At 42.3% G+C, this 21,706-nt stretch overlaps 1 protein-coding gene across 2 annotated transcripts in view; it reads left to right on the top strand.

Annotated features, from left to right (window-relative positions):
• Positions 1-21,706, top strand: part of CGNL1 (cingulin like 1) — a 174,135-nt gene that overhangs the window by 54,149 nt on the left and 98,280 nt on the right. Inside the window, exons 2-7 of one of the 2 annotated variants that reach the window (XM_047766265.1) lie at positions 9,806-11,398; positions 12,177-12,271; positions 13,791-13,893; positions 18,910-19,011; positions 19,542-19,690; positions 21,405-21,540. In XM_047766265.1, the coding sequence (XP_047622221.1) occupies positions 9,821-11,398; positions 12,177-12,271; positions 13,791-13,893; positions 18,910-19,011; positions 19,542-19,690; positions 21,405-21,540 (2,163 nt within the window). In that variant the 5' untranslated portion in view covers positions 9,806-9,820. Of the gene's footprint in view, positions 1-9,805; positions 11,399-12,176; positions 12,272-13,787; positions 13,894-18,909; positions 19,012-19,541; positions 19,691-21,404; positions 21,541-21,706 lie in introns of both variants that reach the window. The other variant, XM_047766264.1, reaches the window with a different exon arrangement.

The raw sequence follows: 21,706 nt of genomic DNA, 5'->3' as shown, positions 1-21,706 counted from the left end.
GAAGTTCCTTTTTGGTTTGGGCTCGCTTCTTATTTCCTAGAATCAAGGTCATAGCTGTACCGAGGTTCATTAGTTCTTCGTCCCTGCTCTAGATGCTCTCTTAAATGATCTGTGTGATCAAATGGAATTACTCATTCCCAGCAAACACGTAGAGTCCTGGCCTGTGCTGGGTGCTTGGGCCTGGCTGGTAGGATGCTGTCCTCAGGAGGGAGGGCTGAGTACGGCTGGAAGCTTTCTCCTCATCTGCATGTCTGCAGTAGCCGTGAGGGCCTCGGAATGGCTAGGGAATATGCTTCCAGGGCTTGGAGGTGTCCGTGGGAATTAGGGTGGTGAGGTGGGAGGTATGACCTGGCATTGTGACTAATCTCTGGGCTTAGCTGATAACATGTGATGGCCCGGAGAGAGGAAATGTCCCTATCTGGTGTATGTTCACCGTCTTCCAAGTGCTAAGCCCTTTGTTCTTACGCACAAACACACTCATTGATCTTGCTAACTAAAAGCAATTATCATCATTTAGTGGTCTTTCCCAAAAGCATTATTTCCACTCCAAAACCCCACTTTCATTTCCCAGTGCCACAATGTTGCATTCTGGCATTTGGTCAGCAGTTACTGCCAGATTATGTAAGCCCTCCATTGGGCTTAGTCCCTGACTGTGCAAGTGTGCCCGTGGAGTGTGTTAGGATCTAGACGTGGCCTAGCAGCCAAAGACGAGACCAGCTGTCCTAAAATCCAATCATTAATTCAGTGTTTACACTGTGATTGGGAAGGAAATCCACACCTGCTTATGACACCAGTGCCCAGCTGAGAAATGTCATTCCCTGAAAATACTTAGTTGAGGTGTGTTGTCAAGGAAATGCAAATTTTGGACATTTCATGAAATTCACATACACAGCTTAATTTGCTGACAGGGAGCAAAGAATGCAGTAAACCAAGGCAGCCTTACTCAAAGGTTGAAATGTAATTAGTGTTGACTATAGTAGCAGCAACTAATGAAAAGGACTATAAAACCCTAGAAAGGAATTTTATGAGTAAATATTAGGGGAAATATTTTCACAGAAAAGTCAGAGTCAGCGTAAGAGGAGATTATAGATGGGTAAAATGACCTCATTTAGTAAATACCGTTTTTAAAAAGCATCGCAGTGAATGAATTTGTACAGAAGCACTTCTGTTAAAACATGTTTATGGAGTTCCCGTCGTGGCGCAGTGGTTAACGAATCCGACTAGGAACCATGAGGTTGCGGGTTCGGTCCCTGCCCTTGCTCAGTGGGTTAACGATCCAGCGTTGCCGTGAGCTGTGGTGTAGGTTGCAGACGCGGCTCAGATCCCGCGTTGCTGTGGCTCTGGTGTAGGCCGGTGGCTACAGCTCTGATTCAACCCCTAGCCTGGGAACCTCCATGTGCCGCGGGAGTGGCCCAAGAAATAGCAAAAAGCAAAAAAAAAAAATGTTTATTATAAACTTTAATGGGTATGAACTCTGTTAGAGATGCAGAATAAAATGTGCCAGCGCTGCTCAGAAACAGGGCTTAAGACCTAGCCGGTCATCTGGTCTTGACCTTCATGTGTTGTTTCATCTAAGGCATGTTTGCCATTCTTGTTCTAGGACTGAAGTGTTTTACAAATATTATTAGTCTCATTCAGCTAGATAAGCTATATATCCCCTTTTCAAAATTCCATTCAGTGGAGTTCCCTTCGTGGCTCAGTTTGGTTAAGGAACCCAACTAGCATCCATGCGGACGTGGGTTCAATCCCAGGCCTTGCTCAGTGGGTTAAAGATCTGGCATTGCTGTGAGCTGTGGTGTATGTTGCAGACACGGCTCAGATCCCATGTGGCTGTGGCATAGGCTGGCAGCTGCAGCTCCGATTCGACCCTTAGCCTGGGAACCTTCATGTGCCGCGGGTGCGGCCCTGAAAAGACAAAACAAAAGACAAAAATACTCCCCAAAATTCCATTCAGAAGATTGTAAAGGCATAAAAATTAAACCTCCAAAGACAAAGACTGGCAGGGGAGCAGTGGAAGTGAGCTCTGAAGCAAACGATGGAGTGGTGATAACTGGGGTGAGAGTTACTTCCATGTAAGGTGCCTGCATTGTGGAGAGGAGGTGATGTGCCTGCAGAGCTGCTGAGCGGCTCAGGGGAGGAAGGCTTTGGTTACTGTGAAGTGGAGTGAGGGGCCAACACCTGGGGCATTATTTAGGCACCTTGAGAACTGGATCAGTTATACCCCCAGGGCAACCTCTGTGCCCTGGATCTGTGGGCAGCCACCTGCTCCTGTCCCCTGCCCACCTCAGCAATAGACCGGAGGTCTCTTCTTGGGGAAAACTGTATTGGAATAATGTTGGAAGCAAGTGTAGGTGATGGGAAATGGAGGTTAAGGAGTTCCCATTGTGGCGCAGTGGGAATGGATCTGACTAGGAACCATGAGGTGTGGGTTTGATCCCCGGCCTCGCTTCAGTGGGTTAAGGATCTGGCGTTGCCATGAGCTGTGGTGTAGGTCTCAGATGCGGCTCCAATCCTGTGTTGCTGTGGCTATGGTGTAGGCCGGCAGCTGTGGCCCCAATTGGACCCCTAGCCTGGGAACCTCCATATGCCTCTGGTGCGGCCCTGAAAAGCAAAAGAAAAAAAAAAGAAAGAAAATGGAGGTTTAATTCGAGCTGGGATGTCCATGTGCATCCCCTGCCCTGTCTCATAGGCCAGCAGCCAGGCTTGTGCAGCTCCACAATGGGTTGTAGTATTCTTTTTTTTTCCCCCCAGTCTTTTTTTGTCCTTTTAGGGCTGCACCTATCCACAGCATATGGAGGTTCCCAGGCTAGGAGTTGAATTGGAGCTACAGCTGCCCGCCTATGCTACAGCCACAGCAACACCAGTTCTGAGCCATGTCTGTGACCTACACCACAGCTCATGGCAACACCAGATCCTTAATCAGCTGAGCGAGGCCAGGGATCAAACCTGTGTCCTCGTGGTTACTAGTTGGGTTGGTTAACCACTGAGCCACAACAGGAACTCTAGATTGGAGGATTCTTTTCTTGGGAAATTAAATAGCTCCAGAAAAAAATGCCCTCAGAGGAGTTCCCTTGTGGTACAGTGGGTTAAGGATCTGGTATTGTCATTGCAGCAGCCCAGGTTCATCACTGACCTGGCAACTTTTGCATGCCACAGGTTTGGCCAAAAAAATATACCCCCAGATTCTGAAATGTGTGGGTCCCTCAGTGGAAAGCTTGGCATTCCTCTCATCCCTCTTATTTGAAGCTTACCAGCTAATAACCCCTTTCTACAAATACAGAGCTTCCAATTTACTTTTACTACTTTATTAAATAAGGTCTGGCAGTCAAAGATCTAAGTCATATTAGGAAGGTTTTCAATGTGAAAGACAGGGACCAAAACCAACCAGAAAAGAGATACCTTGCAGAAGACTGAGATGTTGTAGATGGCAGAAAAAAAGTATTTTTTGGAAAAAAAAAATTGCAGTAATATCCTCAGAGAGAAGCTATTTTCATGCCTAAAATGGGAACAGCACTTAAAAAAGAGAAATAAGGAGTTCCCTTTGTGGCTCAGCAGTTTAAGAACCCAGCATAGTCTCCATAAGGATATGAGTTCGACTTCTGACCTCACTTAGTGGGTTAAGGATCTGGTGTTGCTGTGGTGTAGGCCAGCAGCTATGGCTCCAATTTGACCCCCAGCTTGGGAACGTCTATGTACCACAGGTGTGGCTTTAAAAAGAGAAGAAACAAAAATAGAAACAACTAGAGAAGAATAGAACAGTAGAACAAAAAAATGAAATTTGGTCTAAAGGGTTCAGCACTACTAATATATTAGATGCAGACACCAAGAACAAAAAGATCTATGAACATTATCATAGAAATAAATAAGGACACTTTATAAAACTGGAGTGAATTTCCAAATGGAAGAAATATATTAAGTGCTTATGTTTTCTGAAAGTGCCCAATTTGCTAAAATCCTCACTGGGGAACATCATTGTGAAATTTTAGAACACCAAAGACAAAAGGTTCTAGAAACTTTTAGAGAAAAATAAACAGGGTATATACAGAGGAAAGGATATCATATCAACATCACAGTTCTTCTATTTTTTTTTTTTGTCTTTTCTAGTGCCACTCCCGTGGCATATGGAGGTTCCCAGGCTAGGGGTCTAATTGGAGCTGTAGCCGCCGGCCTACACCAGAGTCACAGCAACACGGGATCTGAGCCGCTTCTGCGACCTACACCACAGCTCATGGCAACTCCAGATCCTTAACCCACTGAGCACGGCCAGGGATAGAACCCGCAACCTCATGGTTCCTAGTAGGATTCGTCAACCACTGTGCCACGATGGGAACTCCAGTTCGTTGTTTTTTTTTTTTGGTGCTTTTTAGGGCTGCACCTGTGGGATACGGAGGTTCCCAGGCTAGGAGTTGAGTCGGAGCTACAGCTGCCAGCCTACACCACAGATACTTCGTATCTGAGCCACGTCTGTGATCTACACCACAGCTCATGGCAGCACCATACCCTTAACCCACTGAGCGAGGCCAGGGATTGAACCCGAAATCTCATGGTTACTGGTGGATTCATTTCTGCTGCACCATAGCAGGAACTCCAGCATTAACTAGAAGATAACAGAGTAATACTTGAAAATCTGGGGGAAAATGATTTCTAACCTGGATTCTAAATCTAGGTAGGCTAGACTGTAGTTCAGAAATAAGCAAGAGTTCTCTTGTGGTGCAGCAGGTTAAGGATCTGGTGTTGTCACTGCAGTGACACTGCACTCCCCTCTGGTGCAGGTTCGATCCCTGGCCGGGGAACTTCTTCATGTTGCGGGAGTGACCCAAGAAATGGCAAAAAGACCAAAAAAAAAAAAAAAAAGTTTGCAGAAGGGAAGTCACCATGGGAAAAAAATCACCAAAATATCTGATATTTTCATCATCTGGAAATTAATACTGGTAAGCATCTAACAGAATGTGATACAGCTGATGAAGATATTTAAGCTTGGGTATATAGAAAACAAGACAAGTAAATACAGCAATTACTACCTCTAGGAAAGTTACAATTATGGAAGAAAGATGACCAGAGTTTACAATTTGGCTTTTTAGAGGATAATATTTATATAATCACAATAATGTAAACATAGTTGGGAAGCTAGCACAATGAGAACTTCACATGTATATGTGTGTCATCTACCATATATAAAAATCATAAATTAAGACATTGCAGCTAGGCATATTACTTAAAAACATGGGTATAAATACTAGAAAGAATGCCTACAATTTGTAGGTTTCTTCTGAGGAATGTGGTTGGAATTGGGGACAAGAGGTTGGAAGGTATAGGTTTTCATTGTATCTTGTAAATCTTGTTTTATTTTGATTAAAAATTTTAAAATGTTAGTATAACTCTGAAAATAAAAGTAGCTATTATGAAATAATTGGAATTGGTGGGACGATGAATCTTGCAGAAAATGGCCCTCTTCAAGTTGTTCCTATCTGTAAAATCAGAGGTGATGATGTCTAATTTCTTTTTTTCCCCCCTGTCTTTTCAGTGCTGTACCCACAGCATATGGAAGTTGTTAGGCTACAGGTCAAGTCAGAGCTGCATCCACTGGCCTATATCACAAACAGCAACACAGGATCCGAGCCGTGTCTGCAACCCATACCATAGCCCATGGCAATGCTGGATCCTTAACCTACTGAGCGAGGCCAAGGATCGAACCTGTGTCCTCATGGATACTAGTTGGGTTCATTACTGCTGAGCCATGATGGGAACTCCTAACATGTTTTATATTTAAAAGATATCACCAAGCAAACTGATAGCACCTAAGCCAATAATAGGAAATGAATGTATCCAGGAAGGCCCAAGACAAATCAGACAGACAAATTCAGTAAGAGGTACTGGAGCTGAACTGAATAATTGGTAAGGTCATATTAATAGATCTATTTTGAATGCCATTCCTTAAAATAGAGACTACAAGCAGCACCCAGTTAAACTTTGACAAAAATTATCCATATATCTGCCCACAAAGGAAACCTCAATACATTTAAAAAGAAATAATAGTGACCTCATTTTCTGACTATAACACAATGCAAATAGAAAATAACAACATATAGAAGTAAAGAACCTCCAAACCAAAACAACAGAGCAAGCATACTGCACGTGAAAATACTTTCTCAGGGAATTCCCTGGTGGCTCAGTGGGTTAAGGATCTGACAGTAGGTGGTTCGGGGTGCTGCTGTAGCCTGGGTTTGATCCCTGACCCTGTGACTTCTGCATGCTTCAGGTGTGGCCAAAAAAAACTTTCCCCTGAACAATCCTGAGTCAAGAATTCAAAACCACAGATTGAAACTAGAAAATAATAGAAACATTTCTGTGGTGGAGACTATTGGCTGCCTTCCCAATGTCCATTTTCTTTTCTCTTTTTCCTAATAGAATATTGATTTTGAGGGAGTTCCCATGGTGGTGCAGCTGAAACAAACCTGACTAGTATCCATGAGGATTCGGTTTGATTCCTGGCCTTGCTCACTGGGTCAAAGATGCAGCATTGCCATGAGCTCTGGTGTGGGTCACAGATAATGGCTTGGATCCAGCGTGGCTGTGGCTGTGGTGTAGCCTGGCCGCAGTAGCTCTGATTTGATCCCTAGCCTGGGAACTTCCATATGCTGCAGGTGGGGCCATAAAGAGCAAAAAAAAAAAAAAAACCCAAAAAACAAAAACCAAAAAACCTTGATTTTGAGAGTGTCAGTGACCAGCTAAAACCCCCTTCTTTCCTAACCTTTTCTTTCAGCAAGGATGGCCATAAGTTTAAGTTCATACCAGTAGGATGAAAGGGATTGGTGGGTCTGGGTGGGGCTTCCAAGAAAGCACCTTAAAAATGTTGGCCCAATCTGAAAAGGAATGGATGTAGGTATATGTATAACTGATTTACTTTGGTGTATACCTGAAATTAACACAACTTTGTAAGTCAGCTATATTCCAATAAAATTTTAAAAATATATGGAGGGAGTTCCCATTGGCTCAACAGGTTAAGAATCTGACGATATGGTATGGTATCCATGAGGATACGGATCCAATCCCTGGCCTTGCTCAGTGGGTTGGAGGATCCAGTGTTGCTGTGAGCTGTGGTGTAGGTCACAGACACAGCTTGGATCTGGCGTTGCTATAGCTGTGGCGTAGGCCAGCAGCTGCAGCTAACATTCAACTCCTAGCCTGGGAACTTCCCTATGCCGCAGATGTGGCCTTAAAAAAGCTAAAAAAACAAAAAACAAAAAACTGAAATGTACATTTAAAAAAAAGGTTGACCTATTAGGCCTAATAAACCTGATGTATGTGATGCTGGATCGGCTATCTTGTAATCATAAGGTGTCTAATACATGCTAAAGGTAGTAGAGTAGAAAGATAAAAGAGGTGTTCCTCAAAAATACCCTGGCATCTCTTCTAACTCTGGACTTCTTATCTCTGGGGGATTTTTTTTTTTTTCTTTATAGAGCCATACTGTGTCATATGAAAGTTCCCGGGCTAGGGGTTGAATTGCAGCTGCTGGCCTACACCACTGCTCACAGCAATGCTGGATTCCCAACCCATTGAGTGAAGCCAGGGATCAGACCCACATCCTTATGGATACTAGTCAGATTCGTTTCCACTGCACCACAACAGGAACTCCCTAGTTGGGTTCTCAACCCAGTGAGCCACGATGGGACCTCCCTGGGGGAAAATTTTGGGTCCGTTCATTAGTAGGAACCAACAAATTCCCAACACAGTCACATAGCACAATTTATGGACTAAAATTAAAGAATGAAAATAAACAAGTGAAGCATGAATGAAATTTGAAACGTAATAAAGGAAAGCAGAAGGAAATAATGATCAAACTAGAACTCAATAAGAATTTTAAAACTAGAAATGCTTGATAAATTGAGCTAGTTCTTTAGGGTAACAACAATTTAAAAAGTATGTAGATGTATGTTTTACCTGCATAATCAAGAAATAGGTGAAGAGACAATAGCCAGGACATGGAAACAACCCACATGTCCATCAACAGATGATTGGATTCGGAAGATGTGGTATATATACACAATGGAATACTACTCAGCCATAAAAAAGAATGACATAATGCCATTGGCAGCAACATGGATGGAACTAGAGACTCTCATACTGAGTGAAATGAGCCAGAAAGACAAAGACAAATACCATATGATATCACTTATAACTGGAATCTAATATCCAGCACACATGAACATCTCAGAAAAGAAAATCATGGACTTGGAGAAGAGACTTGTGGCTGCCTGATGGGAGGGGGAGGGAGTGGGAGGGATCGGGAGCTTGGGCTTATCAGACACAACTTAGAATAGATTTACAAGGAGATCCTGCTGAGTAGCATTGAGAACTATGTCTAGATACTCATGTTGCAACAGAACAAAGGGTGGGGGAAAAAAAATGTAATGTATATAACTTGATCCCCTTGCTGTACAGTGGGGAAAAAAAAAAATGGGTGAAGAGAGCACAAATAAAACTAGACAATGAGAAATAGATGTAGAGGAGATGAAATGATTTATGCTTTGCAAAACTTTGTGCAAATAAATGTGAAAATATTTTCTTGGAAAATATGCTACCAGATTGATTCCAGAAGAGAAAGAACACTCAAAAAGGCCACTGACAGAGAAATGAGATAGCTGTTTTCTGTGACCAGTTGTTTCTTTGGTTCCTGCATCTCTATGGCTGTTGGAGTTTTTCTAAGTGACAGAAGTACGTTTTTGGTGAGAGTGTGGGTGGCTTGGGTGTCCTACCTGGTGAGGTGTGTGCGGTTTCTGACAAGGATGACCACACACCAGAAAGGTGAAGGTAGTGATTCTTGTCATTAGGCTCTGTCACAAGAAGCCCCAAGTCTTCAGTTTTTCAGTGGCATTTTCCAGATCCTTATGTTACTTGGACTTTTTTTGTTTAAAAATGATTGAAAATTATTATCATTATTTGCTTTTTAGGGCCGCACCTGCGGCATGTGGAGGTTCCCAGGCTAGGGGTCGAATAGGAGCTGTAGCTACCAGCCTACACCAGAGCCACAGCAACATGGGATCCGAGCCGCATCTTCGACCTGCACCATAGCTCACAGCAACTCTGGATCCTTAACCCATTGAGTGAGGCCAGGGATCAAACCCGCAACCTCATGGTTCCTAGTCAGATTTGTTTCTGCTGCACCACAACAGGAACTCCGAAAATTATTTTTAATCGTTGACTCTCATTGTCACTCTCACAAACAACTGCTGCCTTAAAGTAAAAATTTTACACAGTGTATCCAAATAAATAATGATAAAAATTTCAAAACAGGGTTGCACATAAACAAGCCTGACAGAGTTGTTTTGACAGGAAATTTAACAGTATAGGAAAAAAGTTAAATGGTGAACATCAGAAAGCCTTAGCTCTTCATTAATTCATGGAAAAGTACCTTGTTCTCAAATGCTGGTAACTGGAACATCGTACTGGTTAAAAATAAATAGTATAAAGTGTGAGGAAACCAACTAAGGAAAAAACAAGGCAATCAGCACAGCCCGTCAGCTAGAAACAAAATAATTAAGCTCTGCAAAAGGTGTCAGGTCATCTGCCAGTTATCTACCCTAAGGCCAGGGTTCAAGCCCAGTGTTGACAAACACCCTGGTCATGTGGACCCATGGGCATCCAGAAAGGCCTGTTTGGACGAGCAGTTGGCTCTGAAGTGTCTTTGCTGTTTGAAGTGTTTTGTTTTTCTTGAACTTTGACACTTTCCCTCATAATCCTCATTTAAACAGATGTAATTCTAACTTAATGCCCTCTTTTTAACCCCATCTTTCCTTGGTAGTGGGAACAGTGAACCATGGAGCTGTATTTTGGTGAATATCAACATGTGCAGCAGGAATACGGTGTCCATCTGAGACTTGCAAGCGATGAAAGCAAAAAACCAAGGAATTCCCAGCACGCTAAGACAGGCTCCTACGGGGTCAGTATTCGGGTACAGGGGATCGACGGCCACCCCTACATAGTCCTCAATAACACAGAGCGGTGTCTGGCAGGCGCGTCTCTTTCCGAAAACGGGCCTTCGTTTCCACCTCCAATGATAAACAACCTGCCGCTCCATTCCAACAACGGGTCTGTGCTGGAGGAGAACAGTGCAGAAGAACTGCAGCTCCCAGAAAACCCATACGCCCAACCCAGCCCAGTAAGAAACCTGAAACAATCCTCTCTCTTGGAGGGCAAGAATGGAGTTCTGGAACGCAAAGAGCAGCCAGTGAAGCCCTCTCCGGTGCTAAACTTTCAGAGGCATCCAGAGCTTTTACAGCCCTATGATCCTGAAAAGAATGAGTGGCACTTACAAAATCACCAGCCTCCTGAGAGTAGTTGGCTAAAAGCTTTAACGGAAGAAGGGACCAACAATAAAAAGGCTTGGACTTGCTTGTCCAAACCTAGCCGGCTGCAGCCGACCAGCCCTCCCTTGGAAGACCCAGCCAAATCCAGCGTGACGGCCATTCGACTGTGCAGCTCTGTGGTCATCGATGACCCCAAGAAGCAGACCTCGGTGTGCGTGAATGTGCAGAGCTGCAGCAAGGAGGTAGAGGAGGCCCTTTCCCCTGGCGGGAGGCCTCTACCCACCCACGGCCCGCACACCCACCCGGAAGCCAAGAAAACCAGGCCTGACGTGCTCCCCTTCCGGCGCCAGGACTCGGCAGGACCCGTCCTGGATGGAGCCCGGTCCCGGAGATCGTCCTCCTCATCCACAACTCCCACTTCGGCCAACTCTTTGTACAGATTTTTACTCGATGATCAGGAATGTGCCATCCATGCCGACAATGTGAATCGTCATGAAAACAGAAGGTATATCCCTTTCTTGCCCGGAACTGGGCGGGATATTGATACGGGGTCGATTCCTGGTGTGGATCAATTGATTGAAAAATTTGACCAAAAATCTGGGCTGCAGAGAAGAGGCAGGTCTGGGAAGCGAAACAGGATCAACCCAGAAGACAGGAAGAGGTCCCGCAGCGTGGATAGTGCCTTTCCTTTTGGTCTCCAAGGGAACTCGGAGTACCTCAGTGAATTCAGCCGGAACCTGGGCAAGTCCAGCGAGCACCTGTTGCGCCCTTCGCAAGTGTGTCCGCCCAGGGCGCAGGCGCAGGAGCAGCGGGGGAAGCAGGGTATGGGCCGCGCCTTCGCTCGGCTGCAGGGGGCCCAGCCCGGGCTGTCCCCGCAGAACAAAGATGGACAAGTTCCAGAAAACAGAGGTGGTCCGCAAAGTCCGACTGTGCGCACATCCTCCCTCCCAGCACAGAATAAGAAGGAGGAGGAAATCAAAACAGCCACTGCCACGCTGATGTTACAGAGTCGGCCGCTGGCAACTTCCCCTGATTCAGGTACCAAGAGGATTTCGGTGAAGACATTTACTTCTGCCTCAAATACTCAGGTAATACGAATGGGAGTCTTTTTTATCCTTCTCAGAGATCTACATTCTGGCGGTAGAAATACCTTACCTCTTCTCCCTCTTGAATCAGTAATTGCCCCTCCAATATATTTTTTAGAGTTTTCCCCTTTAGATTATGACCCACACTGCCAATGCTTTGGTTTTCTAACTACCATTGGATTCCCACTGCGTTCTTGTTTGTAAAGTAACTTGTCGAACACTGTAAAGAGGCTTGATTTTTCTCTTTGTGTATGTGTGAAATCTGAATGTATGCAAAATTTGTTTGCAAAATGAAGAGGCTTCATGCTCAAGTTTGCTAGCTGTATTAATTTTTCTCTTGACATTGAGTGACTGGGTTAATTCCTGTTCTGAGAAATTAGGTTAATCCTAATTTAGGTTTATCCTGAAGTGATGGAATTTATTTAAGTGGTACATTTAGTGTTTTGGTAGTAACAATAAAAAAATAATGATGATGATAACCATGATAATAAGGCTGGTAAGTGCCAGGTGCTATTTGTTATATATTGTAGGATCGCACCAACCCTATGAAGGTAGGTGCTGTTAACCTCTATTTCTAGGCAAGCAAATTGAGGTGATGAAAAGTTAAGCAACTTGCCCAAGGTTGCAGAGGTACTAAGTGGTGGAACCAGTTGTAATGAGCATCCTTACCTGAGGAATGGTTTTTCGAAAGTAGGAATGTGTTTGGAAGCTTCTGCTGTAGAGTTTTGCCTTCTTGCTGAAAACATCATCCTGTGATCTAATAACAGACATTGTGTTCCAGGCCACACCGGATCTGTTAAAAGGTCAGCAAGAGCTCACTCAGCAAACCAATGAGGAGACGGCCAAGCAGATACTTTACAATTACCTCAAAGAAGGGTTAGTGATTTTCCTTCAAGGAACAAAGTATTGTCCTTTCTGGTGGGCCTCTGAATTTTCTTTGCTGAGACCTTGGGTTTTGCCCTTCCTTTCTGCCCTGTGTGAGCCACTTCAGGGTTCAGACTCCATGGCTGGAGTTTTCATAACAGCGTTTAAGTTTCAGGTGGAAGGAGGTGAAGAGCAGGGGAAGCAAGTGTAGGAAAGGCCATCATTCTTGAAAAGTTAAAAATGGTATGTTTCTAAAATGACACTTTACTGTTGCAGAAACAAATTCCAAGATACGAAGAAGGTGGACTCTTCAGTTTTCAGTTGAGTCTGCCATCACCTTGAATGTGCCCATGTGCACACAGGCGTAATCCATCGCCTCTTGTTAGAAGTTAGAAATGAAACATCATTCTCCCCTCCCCAGAGTTGACCTTGGCCAGGAGCCCCTGCTTCCATTATTTTTAAAGCTCGTATGAGTCATTTAAAAGCTGTAGTTTCCACTTACTTATCTGGGAGGTTTGAGTTTGAATAATCTGGTTTTCAGTCCTTTCTGAGATTGCAACTGAGCTGGAATTCTAGGCCAGGAATTTGAAGTTTCTGTTTCAGGTCTCTCATCAGATATGATTAAAAAGAAAAAAAGCTTTGTCGTCTGACATGACTGAAAGTCACTTGGCAAATACTCATTGGTATCAAAACACTTCATAGTTTTTGTATTATGCCTTAAGATAGTCTGTCAGTAATGTAGAGCTGACCAAATGGTTCAAAATATAAGATGGGGGCTCTTTTGGGAAAAAAATTCGTAAAGAGATTCTTTCAACTAACAAGCCATTATTAGTGTCTTTCCATGAAGAGTAGAAGAACTTTTAGCATTTAAAATGCTTTTTCTACCTTCTTTTATTTTTTTGGCTTACGATTTATTGAGAGATTGATAACACAGACTTTAGTGAGAGGCACTTATTTAAGGAAACTTATTTAAAATTTTTTTCCCTAAGTGCCAGGTATGTGTGATAGAAGGTATGGAAGACGTTAATAAAACTTTATATGACCCTTGCTTGTGAAAGTCTAGGCAAAGGGCTGCCTTGTTGACAACCCTGGCTTGAGGGATGTATTTTTTTAAACATAAACTAAAACAAGTTAAGATCACTGTAGATCACTCCTAATGTGACACACCTTCCGGAGAAGTTCCTTGTTGGAGTGAATTAATACAAGTCATTTGAATCAAGCAAACAGTGAATTACTTAATTGTCATTGGATGTCTTCTCCATGCTTATTTAGAATGTTCTTGGAACCCTTCTTCCAAATCAAACAGTAACATAGAACAATTAATTTGGAGAAAAATACATCATCCGTCCTGCTCTCCTTTCTCTGGTTGTGTCCACAGCCTTAATTAATTCATGCCTCTTGCAATTTATCCTTTTAAAGGGCTTGCTGTTTGTGCATCCTGTCATGTAAAATCGTCTGAGATCAATGGTCGTGCTGTCATTGTGTTTTTTTTTTTTTTTTTTTTTTTTTTTTGCTGCCTTTCTTCCAGAAGCACCGATAATGATGATGCTACTAAGAGGAAGGTCAACTTGGTCTTTGAGAAAATCCAGACTTTGAAGTCTCGAGCAGCAGGGAGTACACAAGGAAATAATCAAGTAAGTCAAAGCTCTGCATTTAGTACAAGGCATTTCACATGGACCATGGCAAACTGCTTTCCTTGGTTACGTTTGGTTACAGCAGTAAGTGGCAAGTTTCCTGAGTAGTGAACTATATCAAAGATAGTAGAGCATGTTTTATATATTACTAATTTGCATCCTGCTTTTTTTCTGTAAAGGTTTTTAAGAAATTTTATTTTTTAATTTTTTATATGATTTTTGTCTTTTTAGGGCCGCACCCACAGCATATGGAGGTTCCAGCTAGGTGTCCAATTGGAGCTATAGCTGCTGGGCTATAGCACAGCCACAGCAACGCCAGCTCTGAGCTGTGTCTGCGACCTTCACCACAGCTCATGGCAACACCAGATCCTTCATCCACTGAGCGAGGCCAGGGATTGAACCTGCAACCTCATGGTGCCTGGTTGGATTTGTTTCTGTTGTACCATGATGGGAACTTCAAGAAATTTTATTTTTAAAAATCTGTAAAATATAATGGGATGAAACAAATAGGTGGTGAAATTTAGGAAAGGAAAAGAAATGAAGCATTGGATGGAAAACCCTAGCATTATCATAGACTTTTTTTTTTGTCTTTTTTTCTTTTTGTTCCCAGGTTAGGGGTTGAATCGGAGCTGTAGCTGCCAGCCTCTGCCACAGCCACAGCAATGCCAGATCCGAGTTGCATCTGCAACCTACACCACAGCTCATGGCAACGCCAGATTCTTAACCCACTGAGCAAGGTCAGGGATCAAGCCTTCATCCTCATGGATACTAGTTGGGTTCTTAACCTGCTGAGCCATAATGAAAACTCCTGTAGGCAGATTTAAAAGGTAAATATGAACCCAAGCTCTCAAACTTGAGAAAATAAGGAATAAGAAAACCAGAACAGAAAATACAGAAAAGAAACTGGTGGGGCAACCAGCATGGGCTGAAGAGAAAGAAAGGAGTGGAGTGGAGCCAAATTCTCTTTTAAAAAACTGCTGTGTAGTTTATTGTACTGAATTTGAGTTGGGACTTAGAGATTGTTGTGTTAATGGGAGAGTTATCTCTTATTTGATTAACATCTACTATATGCTAGACATACCTTGTGCCCTGAATTTAAGAAGGATGACTGAAATCTTGTCTCCTAATTCTGCGCCACCTTGAACTGGGACCTGTTTCTTGCTTGGGCATGTCTTTCCTCTTCTGGGGGGAATTATGCACTGGAAGGAAGGAGAAGATACATAGAGGCAGGTAAACAGGGAGCTTGTCTATAGGTTGGTTTTCACCTTTGGAGACATAGGAATAAAGGATATTTTTGGGAATCACCCACTCTTTATTCTTTACTGTTCGGTTTTCTCACTTAGCTAATCCATGACTTCTGCTCTCAAATAAAAGCATTTATCTAATAAATATATTTTATTTTTATTTTACTTTTTGGCCACACACGCAGCATGCAGAAGTTCCTGGACCAGGGATCAAACCTGTGCCACAGCAGTGACAATGCCGGATCCTTAACCTGTTGAGCCACCAGCAAACTTCAAAAACTATATATATAAATATATTTTATTATATATTCGATATAGATTTAATTTATCCATTACACATTATGTATATTATATATTTATAAATATAAAATATATAGAATTACATAATATAGTAATCAAAATGTATGTATGCACATACATACAATTCCCACTGGGGAACCTGTAAGTTATACACCTTGTTTATAGGCAGGCTTCAAGAACTCTACACAGTTTTTAAAATTAGGTTAGGATTTTTTTTTTTTTTTTTTGCTAAAACTTCTAAATCCAAATGATCACCATGACTGTTGCTTTTCATTTGCCTGCATATTCTTCTGAAAAATGCACCCTTCGGTCCTGATGTTAGTATTGTCATTGCAGTCCCAGACTAGGGGTATCCAGCCCAAACTAGGGAAGTTGGGTAGCCCTTCTCAAGTCGATAACACTTCATGATGTCTCAAAAGATCATAGAATTCTCCCAGAGAAGGAAAGGTGGGGCATTCAAGGTAGAGGGAAAGCACAAACAAACATAAAACATAAAGAGGTGTGTGTTTGCCATGTTTAGGGAACTGGAGGTAACTCATTGTAGCTGCAGCAGGGAGCCAGGATGTGGGGACCGGGCATCGGATAGGCAGGACCTTGTAAATCAAGTAAGTTTCCATTTCAGGCTGATGGTGATGGGCTGATGGACTTTAAACAACAATGAATAATGCTGTATTCATAAAAATTCATTCCTTTGTAGCTTTTGGAACCAGGTAAGATTAGAGGAGAGGAGTCCAGTTATGAAGCTGCTGCTTCTTAATCAGGCCAGAGATAATGAGAAGATGCACTTAGGCTCTTAGACGTCTGGCTCTGATCACAATGCCGTGATTGCTTAATTGCCCACATTTTTCTACTCCCTTTCTCTCTCATTTTATAAATCTGGTTATTTGCTGGCACAGGTTTTGGAGTTTTATATTTTGGTATCAGGGAAGTGATTTCTAGCAAGAGAACCCTCTCCCTTATGGACTAAGACGGTATTGGCAAGCAGCAAAGCAGGCAGTTTTTGTCTGGGAAAGAAAAATTATGATTTCCCTCACTGGGTCAGATTTATGTTTCTAAAATGGATTGTTCTTATTTTGCCTAATAAAATTGGAGGTCCTGTGTTTTTGTCGACTCTTAGTTTCTAGTCCGTTTCATAGGAGTGGATGTGGAAATACCTGATTCTAAGTTCATGCATGACTCACATCTGGATTCAGGTGCATGAGAGCCAAAAAAAATGCCTTTTTTGGTTTTAATTCCTGTTTTTATCTTTTCCCCTCCCCTATTTGTGGTTTTCTAACCACTTTGCTGTAGGATTTTAGCGACATCCTTTTGAGAGTGTTATCCTATTGTTAGATCCATTCGAGGCAAAAATGAGATCCCATTAATATTCAACTAGGCTCCTCTTCATTTTGAAAATGTAACATCTAAAAGAACGAAGTCCTGGAGTTCCCTGGTGGCTCAATGGGTTGAGGATCCCGCATTGGTGACACTGCTGTGGCTCATGTTACTGCTGTGGTGGGGGTTCAATGTCTGGTGCAGGAACTTCTGCACACCATGGGTGCAGCCAAAACAAAACCAAACAAACAAAAAACACAAAATAGTAAAAGAAGAATGCCAATTTAGTCAATATACATTTATTTACTGGTTGCATATAGTATATAGGTGTTTGTAGAGAACAAAAGATAAAAACTTCATTGGCAGTTATGGAGCCATAACCCCTAGTGCCATGAGAGTTCTGTAACAGGTATATGTACAAAGGGCCTTGAGAACACAGAGACATGGGCTTTGGGTATGACTTCTTGCAGATAAGTCCTCAACAAATAAGAATTCTTTTTATGTTGTTTTATTGGGGATATAACTTACATACACTAAATTGCACAAATCTTAACTGTATAGTTCATTGAATTTTTTTAAAGGCATGCACTCATGCAAACACCCCCTTTATCAAGAAACAACACACCCATCACCCCAGAAGGTTTCCTTGTGCCCCTTCCCAATCATTTACACCACCTCCTTTTGGAGGTAATCATATTCTGGCTTCTATTACACAAATTAGTTTTGTTTTACTTGAGTTTTATATAAATAAAATTTTGCAATATGTACTCCTGTATGTCTGACTTCATTTTTTTTTAAAGATACTATTTTAAAAAATTAATTAATTAATTTATCTTTTTAGGGCCAAACCTGTGGCATGTGGAGGTTCCCAGGCTAGGGGTCTAATCGGATCTATTGCTGCTGGCCTACGCCACAGCCACAGCAGTGCCAGATCCAAGCTGAGTCTGTGATCTACACCACAGCTCACAACAACGCCGGATCATTAACCCACTGAGTGAGGCCAGGGCTCGAACCTGCAACCTCATGGTTCCTAGTCAGATTTGTTTCCGAGGTGCCACAACAGGAACTCCTATTTATTTTTTTATTTTAATTTTTTTTGTCTTTTGTCTTTTTAGGGTCACACCTGTGGCATATAAAGGTTCCCAGGCTAGGGGTCAAATCAGAGCTGTAGCTGCCAGCCTACACCACAGCCACAGCAACATGGGATCTGAGCCATGTCTTTGAGCTATACCACAGCTCATGGTAACGCAGCATCCTCAACCCCCGAGCTAGGCCAGGGATCAAATTCGCATCTTCATGAATCCTAGTTGGGTTCGTTAACCACTGATCCATGATGGGAACCCCAGACTTCATTTCTTCAACTTTATGTCAACAAGATTCATTAATGTTTCATAAATTAGAAGGTCCTTTTTATTGAAGTTTTCCATAGTATCAATCTACTTTTGATAGACATTTCTAGTATTTGGCTACTGTGAGTAAAGATTCTGTGAACCTTCTTCGGTGAGTGTGTGTGTGTGTTTGTATTCACTCATTTGGGTGCATACCTAGATGCAAAATTACTAGATCCTAAAGTAGGCATATGTTTAGCTTTTAAATATTGCCAAACGGTTTTATAGGGTGGTTGAAACAATCAGTGCTCCCACCAGATGTATGCCGGTTCTACTGAGTGTTTCCGATCACTCAGCCTTTCCATTCTGTTCCATTGGTCTACTTTTGTCTTCTTGGGCTAATAACCATACAGTTTTAATTACTGTGTCTGTGGAATAAGCTTTGAGATCTGATAATGTACATCCTCCAACTTCGTTCTTCAAGATTATTTTGGCTGCTGTGGGTCTTTCACCTTTCCATGTTAGCATTAGACTCACTTGTCAATTTCCACCAGAAAAAAAGTTTTAGTCATATTGGACTAGTGTTGAGAGAATGCTGATGAAATATTTCCTATGACTGGGATAAGTGCTATAAAATAAAGTTCATAGGGGTCCTAATGGAGCTGGCGTGATTAATTCTGCCTGCAAAATTGGGGAAAGTTTTCTGTAGGGGTTTGCATTTGAATTGGGTCTTAAGATGTTTGGTGTTATTGCTCTAATTCTATTTTGGGGTAAAGAAAATGAAAGCATCTTGAACATTTAAATTAGGATATCTTTGCAATTAATTGTAGGCTTCTAATTCTTCATCTGAAGTCAAAGATCTCTTGGAACAGAAAAATAAGTTGACCTCAGAAGTGGCTGAACTTCAGAGACAGCTTCAACTAGAAGTCAAGGTAATCTGATTTTTCTTTTATGCTATTTTTTTCATTTGTCTTGATTGGCTAACAAAATTTTTAAGTACTTTGGGATGCTCAAGTGAAGTAGAAACAGGTTATTTTTCAAAAGAACCATTCTACCCATGGCTGAGTAAACTCTTGTTTTATTTTGCTCCTGCCGTTGAAAGAACTTTTTCTTAAGTAACCAAAGCATGGAGAGTCTTTTGGCTTTGACAGAGTAATAGAAATGCTGTTGGATTCAGGCAGGTGAATCAGAAACTGAATGTATATAAAACATCTGGACTAAGAAAAATAGCAGAATGTGTTTTAGCTGCGTTTGTGTTTCTCTTTTAGAAGTATTACAGTTCATTAAGTGTTCAGCTTTCATTCTAGTTACGAACGCCTGTGCCTTAATTACATAGTTTTGTCAAGTTGTTTAATAATATAAGTGCAGAGACATGGAGTCTATCAGAGATTAGAAGGAGACTTCAGTGGGATGACATTACTGTACAGTGGAGGTACTTCAGCAACACATATCTTCTTATTAGAATCAACAGAACATCAGAGAAGAGAGAGAGAGAATGAAAGCAAACTTAGAAGTGCTCCAAAGCCAACACAAAGGCAAGGTGGAAGAGAATGCCAAGCTGCAGCAACGGCTGGAGGAAAGTGAAGGGGAGCTCCGGAGACAGCTGGAGGAGTAAGTTATGGCCCAAAGCCTGAGTGCTGCCTGGATTCCTGCGCCCATGGAGCTGGGTCCTTTTTGTCCATTTAATACTACCCAGCTTTCCACATACTTATAGGGCAACTGACCCTTCCTTTTCTCTTTCTTTGCCTCTTTTTTTTTCTTTTTTTCTTAAAATGATTTGTATTCCTTTCCCTCTTATTCTTGTCAAACTATAAGAACTAGTGACATGTGTAGATGGCTAAGCAGAAAGGTTGGTAATTTAAACGTGCTTTGTGCACTTCAGATGATGTTTTGTCAAGTTTCAGCCCTGGATCCCACAGCAGTTAAGTGAGAAACAGGAAATACCAAGTGGTAATACCTAAGGACAGAGTTAACGCAGCCTGGGCCCAGTCTCCAAAAAGCCCCTGTCACATAATACCCACAGCCTCCCAGGTTCTGAATTTCATCCTGGATGGTGCTGGTCTATGTGTGCAGTGCTTATACTTCTTTTGAGTCTTCAGAGAAGGAGAATCAAGCCCAAGATGACTTTGCCATTGTGCTGCAGTCAAATCTGTGACAAAAGTTAGAAACCAAGGTCTGAAAGTGAGCATGCTGTGAAGCCTGGTGGCTGTGACAGAAGCCTTAAGGAGAGGTTAAGCAGGAGTGAAATCTAGAGGGAAATTCAAGAAAAATATAAGGTGTACTGTTTGCTTTTTGCTGTTGTGATGGGGTAGTGTTTGCATAACATTCTTAGAGGTTAAATTCAAAAAAAGAATTTGGTGAGGGGAAAAAAATTGAGAATTAGAGTGCAATAAAGACTTTACAGGATGAAAAAGGTAGAATAGTTGTGAGTTTGATTGAGAGCAGAGGTTGGCAAACTTTTTCTGTCAGATAGAAAATATTTTAAGGTTTATGGGCCATATGGTCTTCATTGGAACTATTTAGCTCTGCCATTGTATGGTGCAAACGACCAGTAACAATGCATAAAGGAATGAGCATGGCTGTGTTTCAATAAAACTTTATTTACAAAAGCAGGCAGTGGGCCAGATTGGCCCATGGGCCATAATTTGCTGACTCTCCAGGTCTAGACTACTGGGTGTGGGATGGTGAGGTAGGGAGTGGAGTGGCTTTAGTGAAACATTCATCAAAAAAGTTATACTCTTTTTGGTAATTCCTTATCTTCTGTGTCCAAATTCTAGTACTATATGGTATGGTCTCCTCTGGGGAGGAAATGTCACTGTATAACTTTTCCCGTTACATTGGTTTGAATTCTCACTTGTCTTCTTGTTGGGCAAATTAGACTGTAGACATGAATTTTTTCCAGTGCTTTTCTGGTTTGTGATTTTTTTGTTTGGTGCATAACAGAGAATGGGAGGCTCCTTGGGGATTTTTTTTTTCTTTTTAGGATCTCACCTGTGGCATATAGAATTTCCCAGGATAGAGGTCAAATCAGAGCTGCAGCTGCCAGCCTACACCACAGCCACAGCAACACCAGATCCGAGCTGCGCCTTCAACCTACACTGCAGCTCGTGGCAACTGCCAGCTCCTTAACCCACTGAGTGAGGCCAGGGATTGAACTCATATCCTCATGGATGCTAGTCAGGTCCCTAACCTGCTGATCCACAACAGGAACTCCTCCTTGGGGACTTAGATGACTCTACTTGACCATCTGAAGATCTGAAAGCAGACAGGATGAAAATAAGTAGAGCCTTGGACCATCTTTCTGATGGGCTTCCTTTCTTGCCAGGCTCTTCCAGGTGAAGATGGAACGGGAACAGCACCAGACTGAGATCCGGGATCTCCAGGACCAGCTCTCAGAAATGCATGATGAATTGGACAGTGCTAAACGATCTGAGGACAGAGAGAAGGGGGCTCTGATTGAAGTAAGTGGGGCTAGGGAATCAGGTGACAGGGGGATGGGATGGATGGGGGAACTGGGAGCCATAATCTGTTATGTGTATTTGTTCTTCCTATGCCTATGGCTCCATTCTGCAAGAGCATCCTATGCAATTGTTTGCTTTAGGAAAATTTTCAACCACACAGAAAAGT

Source organism: Phacochoerus africanus, chromosome 2, assembly GCF_016906955.1.
Source record: "Phacochoerus africanus isolate WHEZ1 chromosome 2, ROS_Pafr_v1, whole genome shotgun sequence".
NCBI lineage: Eukaryota > Metazoa > Chordata > Mammalia > Artiodactyla > Suidae > Phacochoerus > Phacochoerus africanus.
Note: the sequence above shows the minus strand (reverse complement) of the source record. Positions and strands in the feature narration are given on the sequence as shown.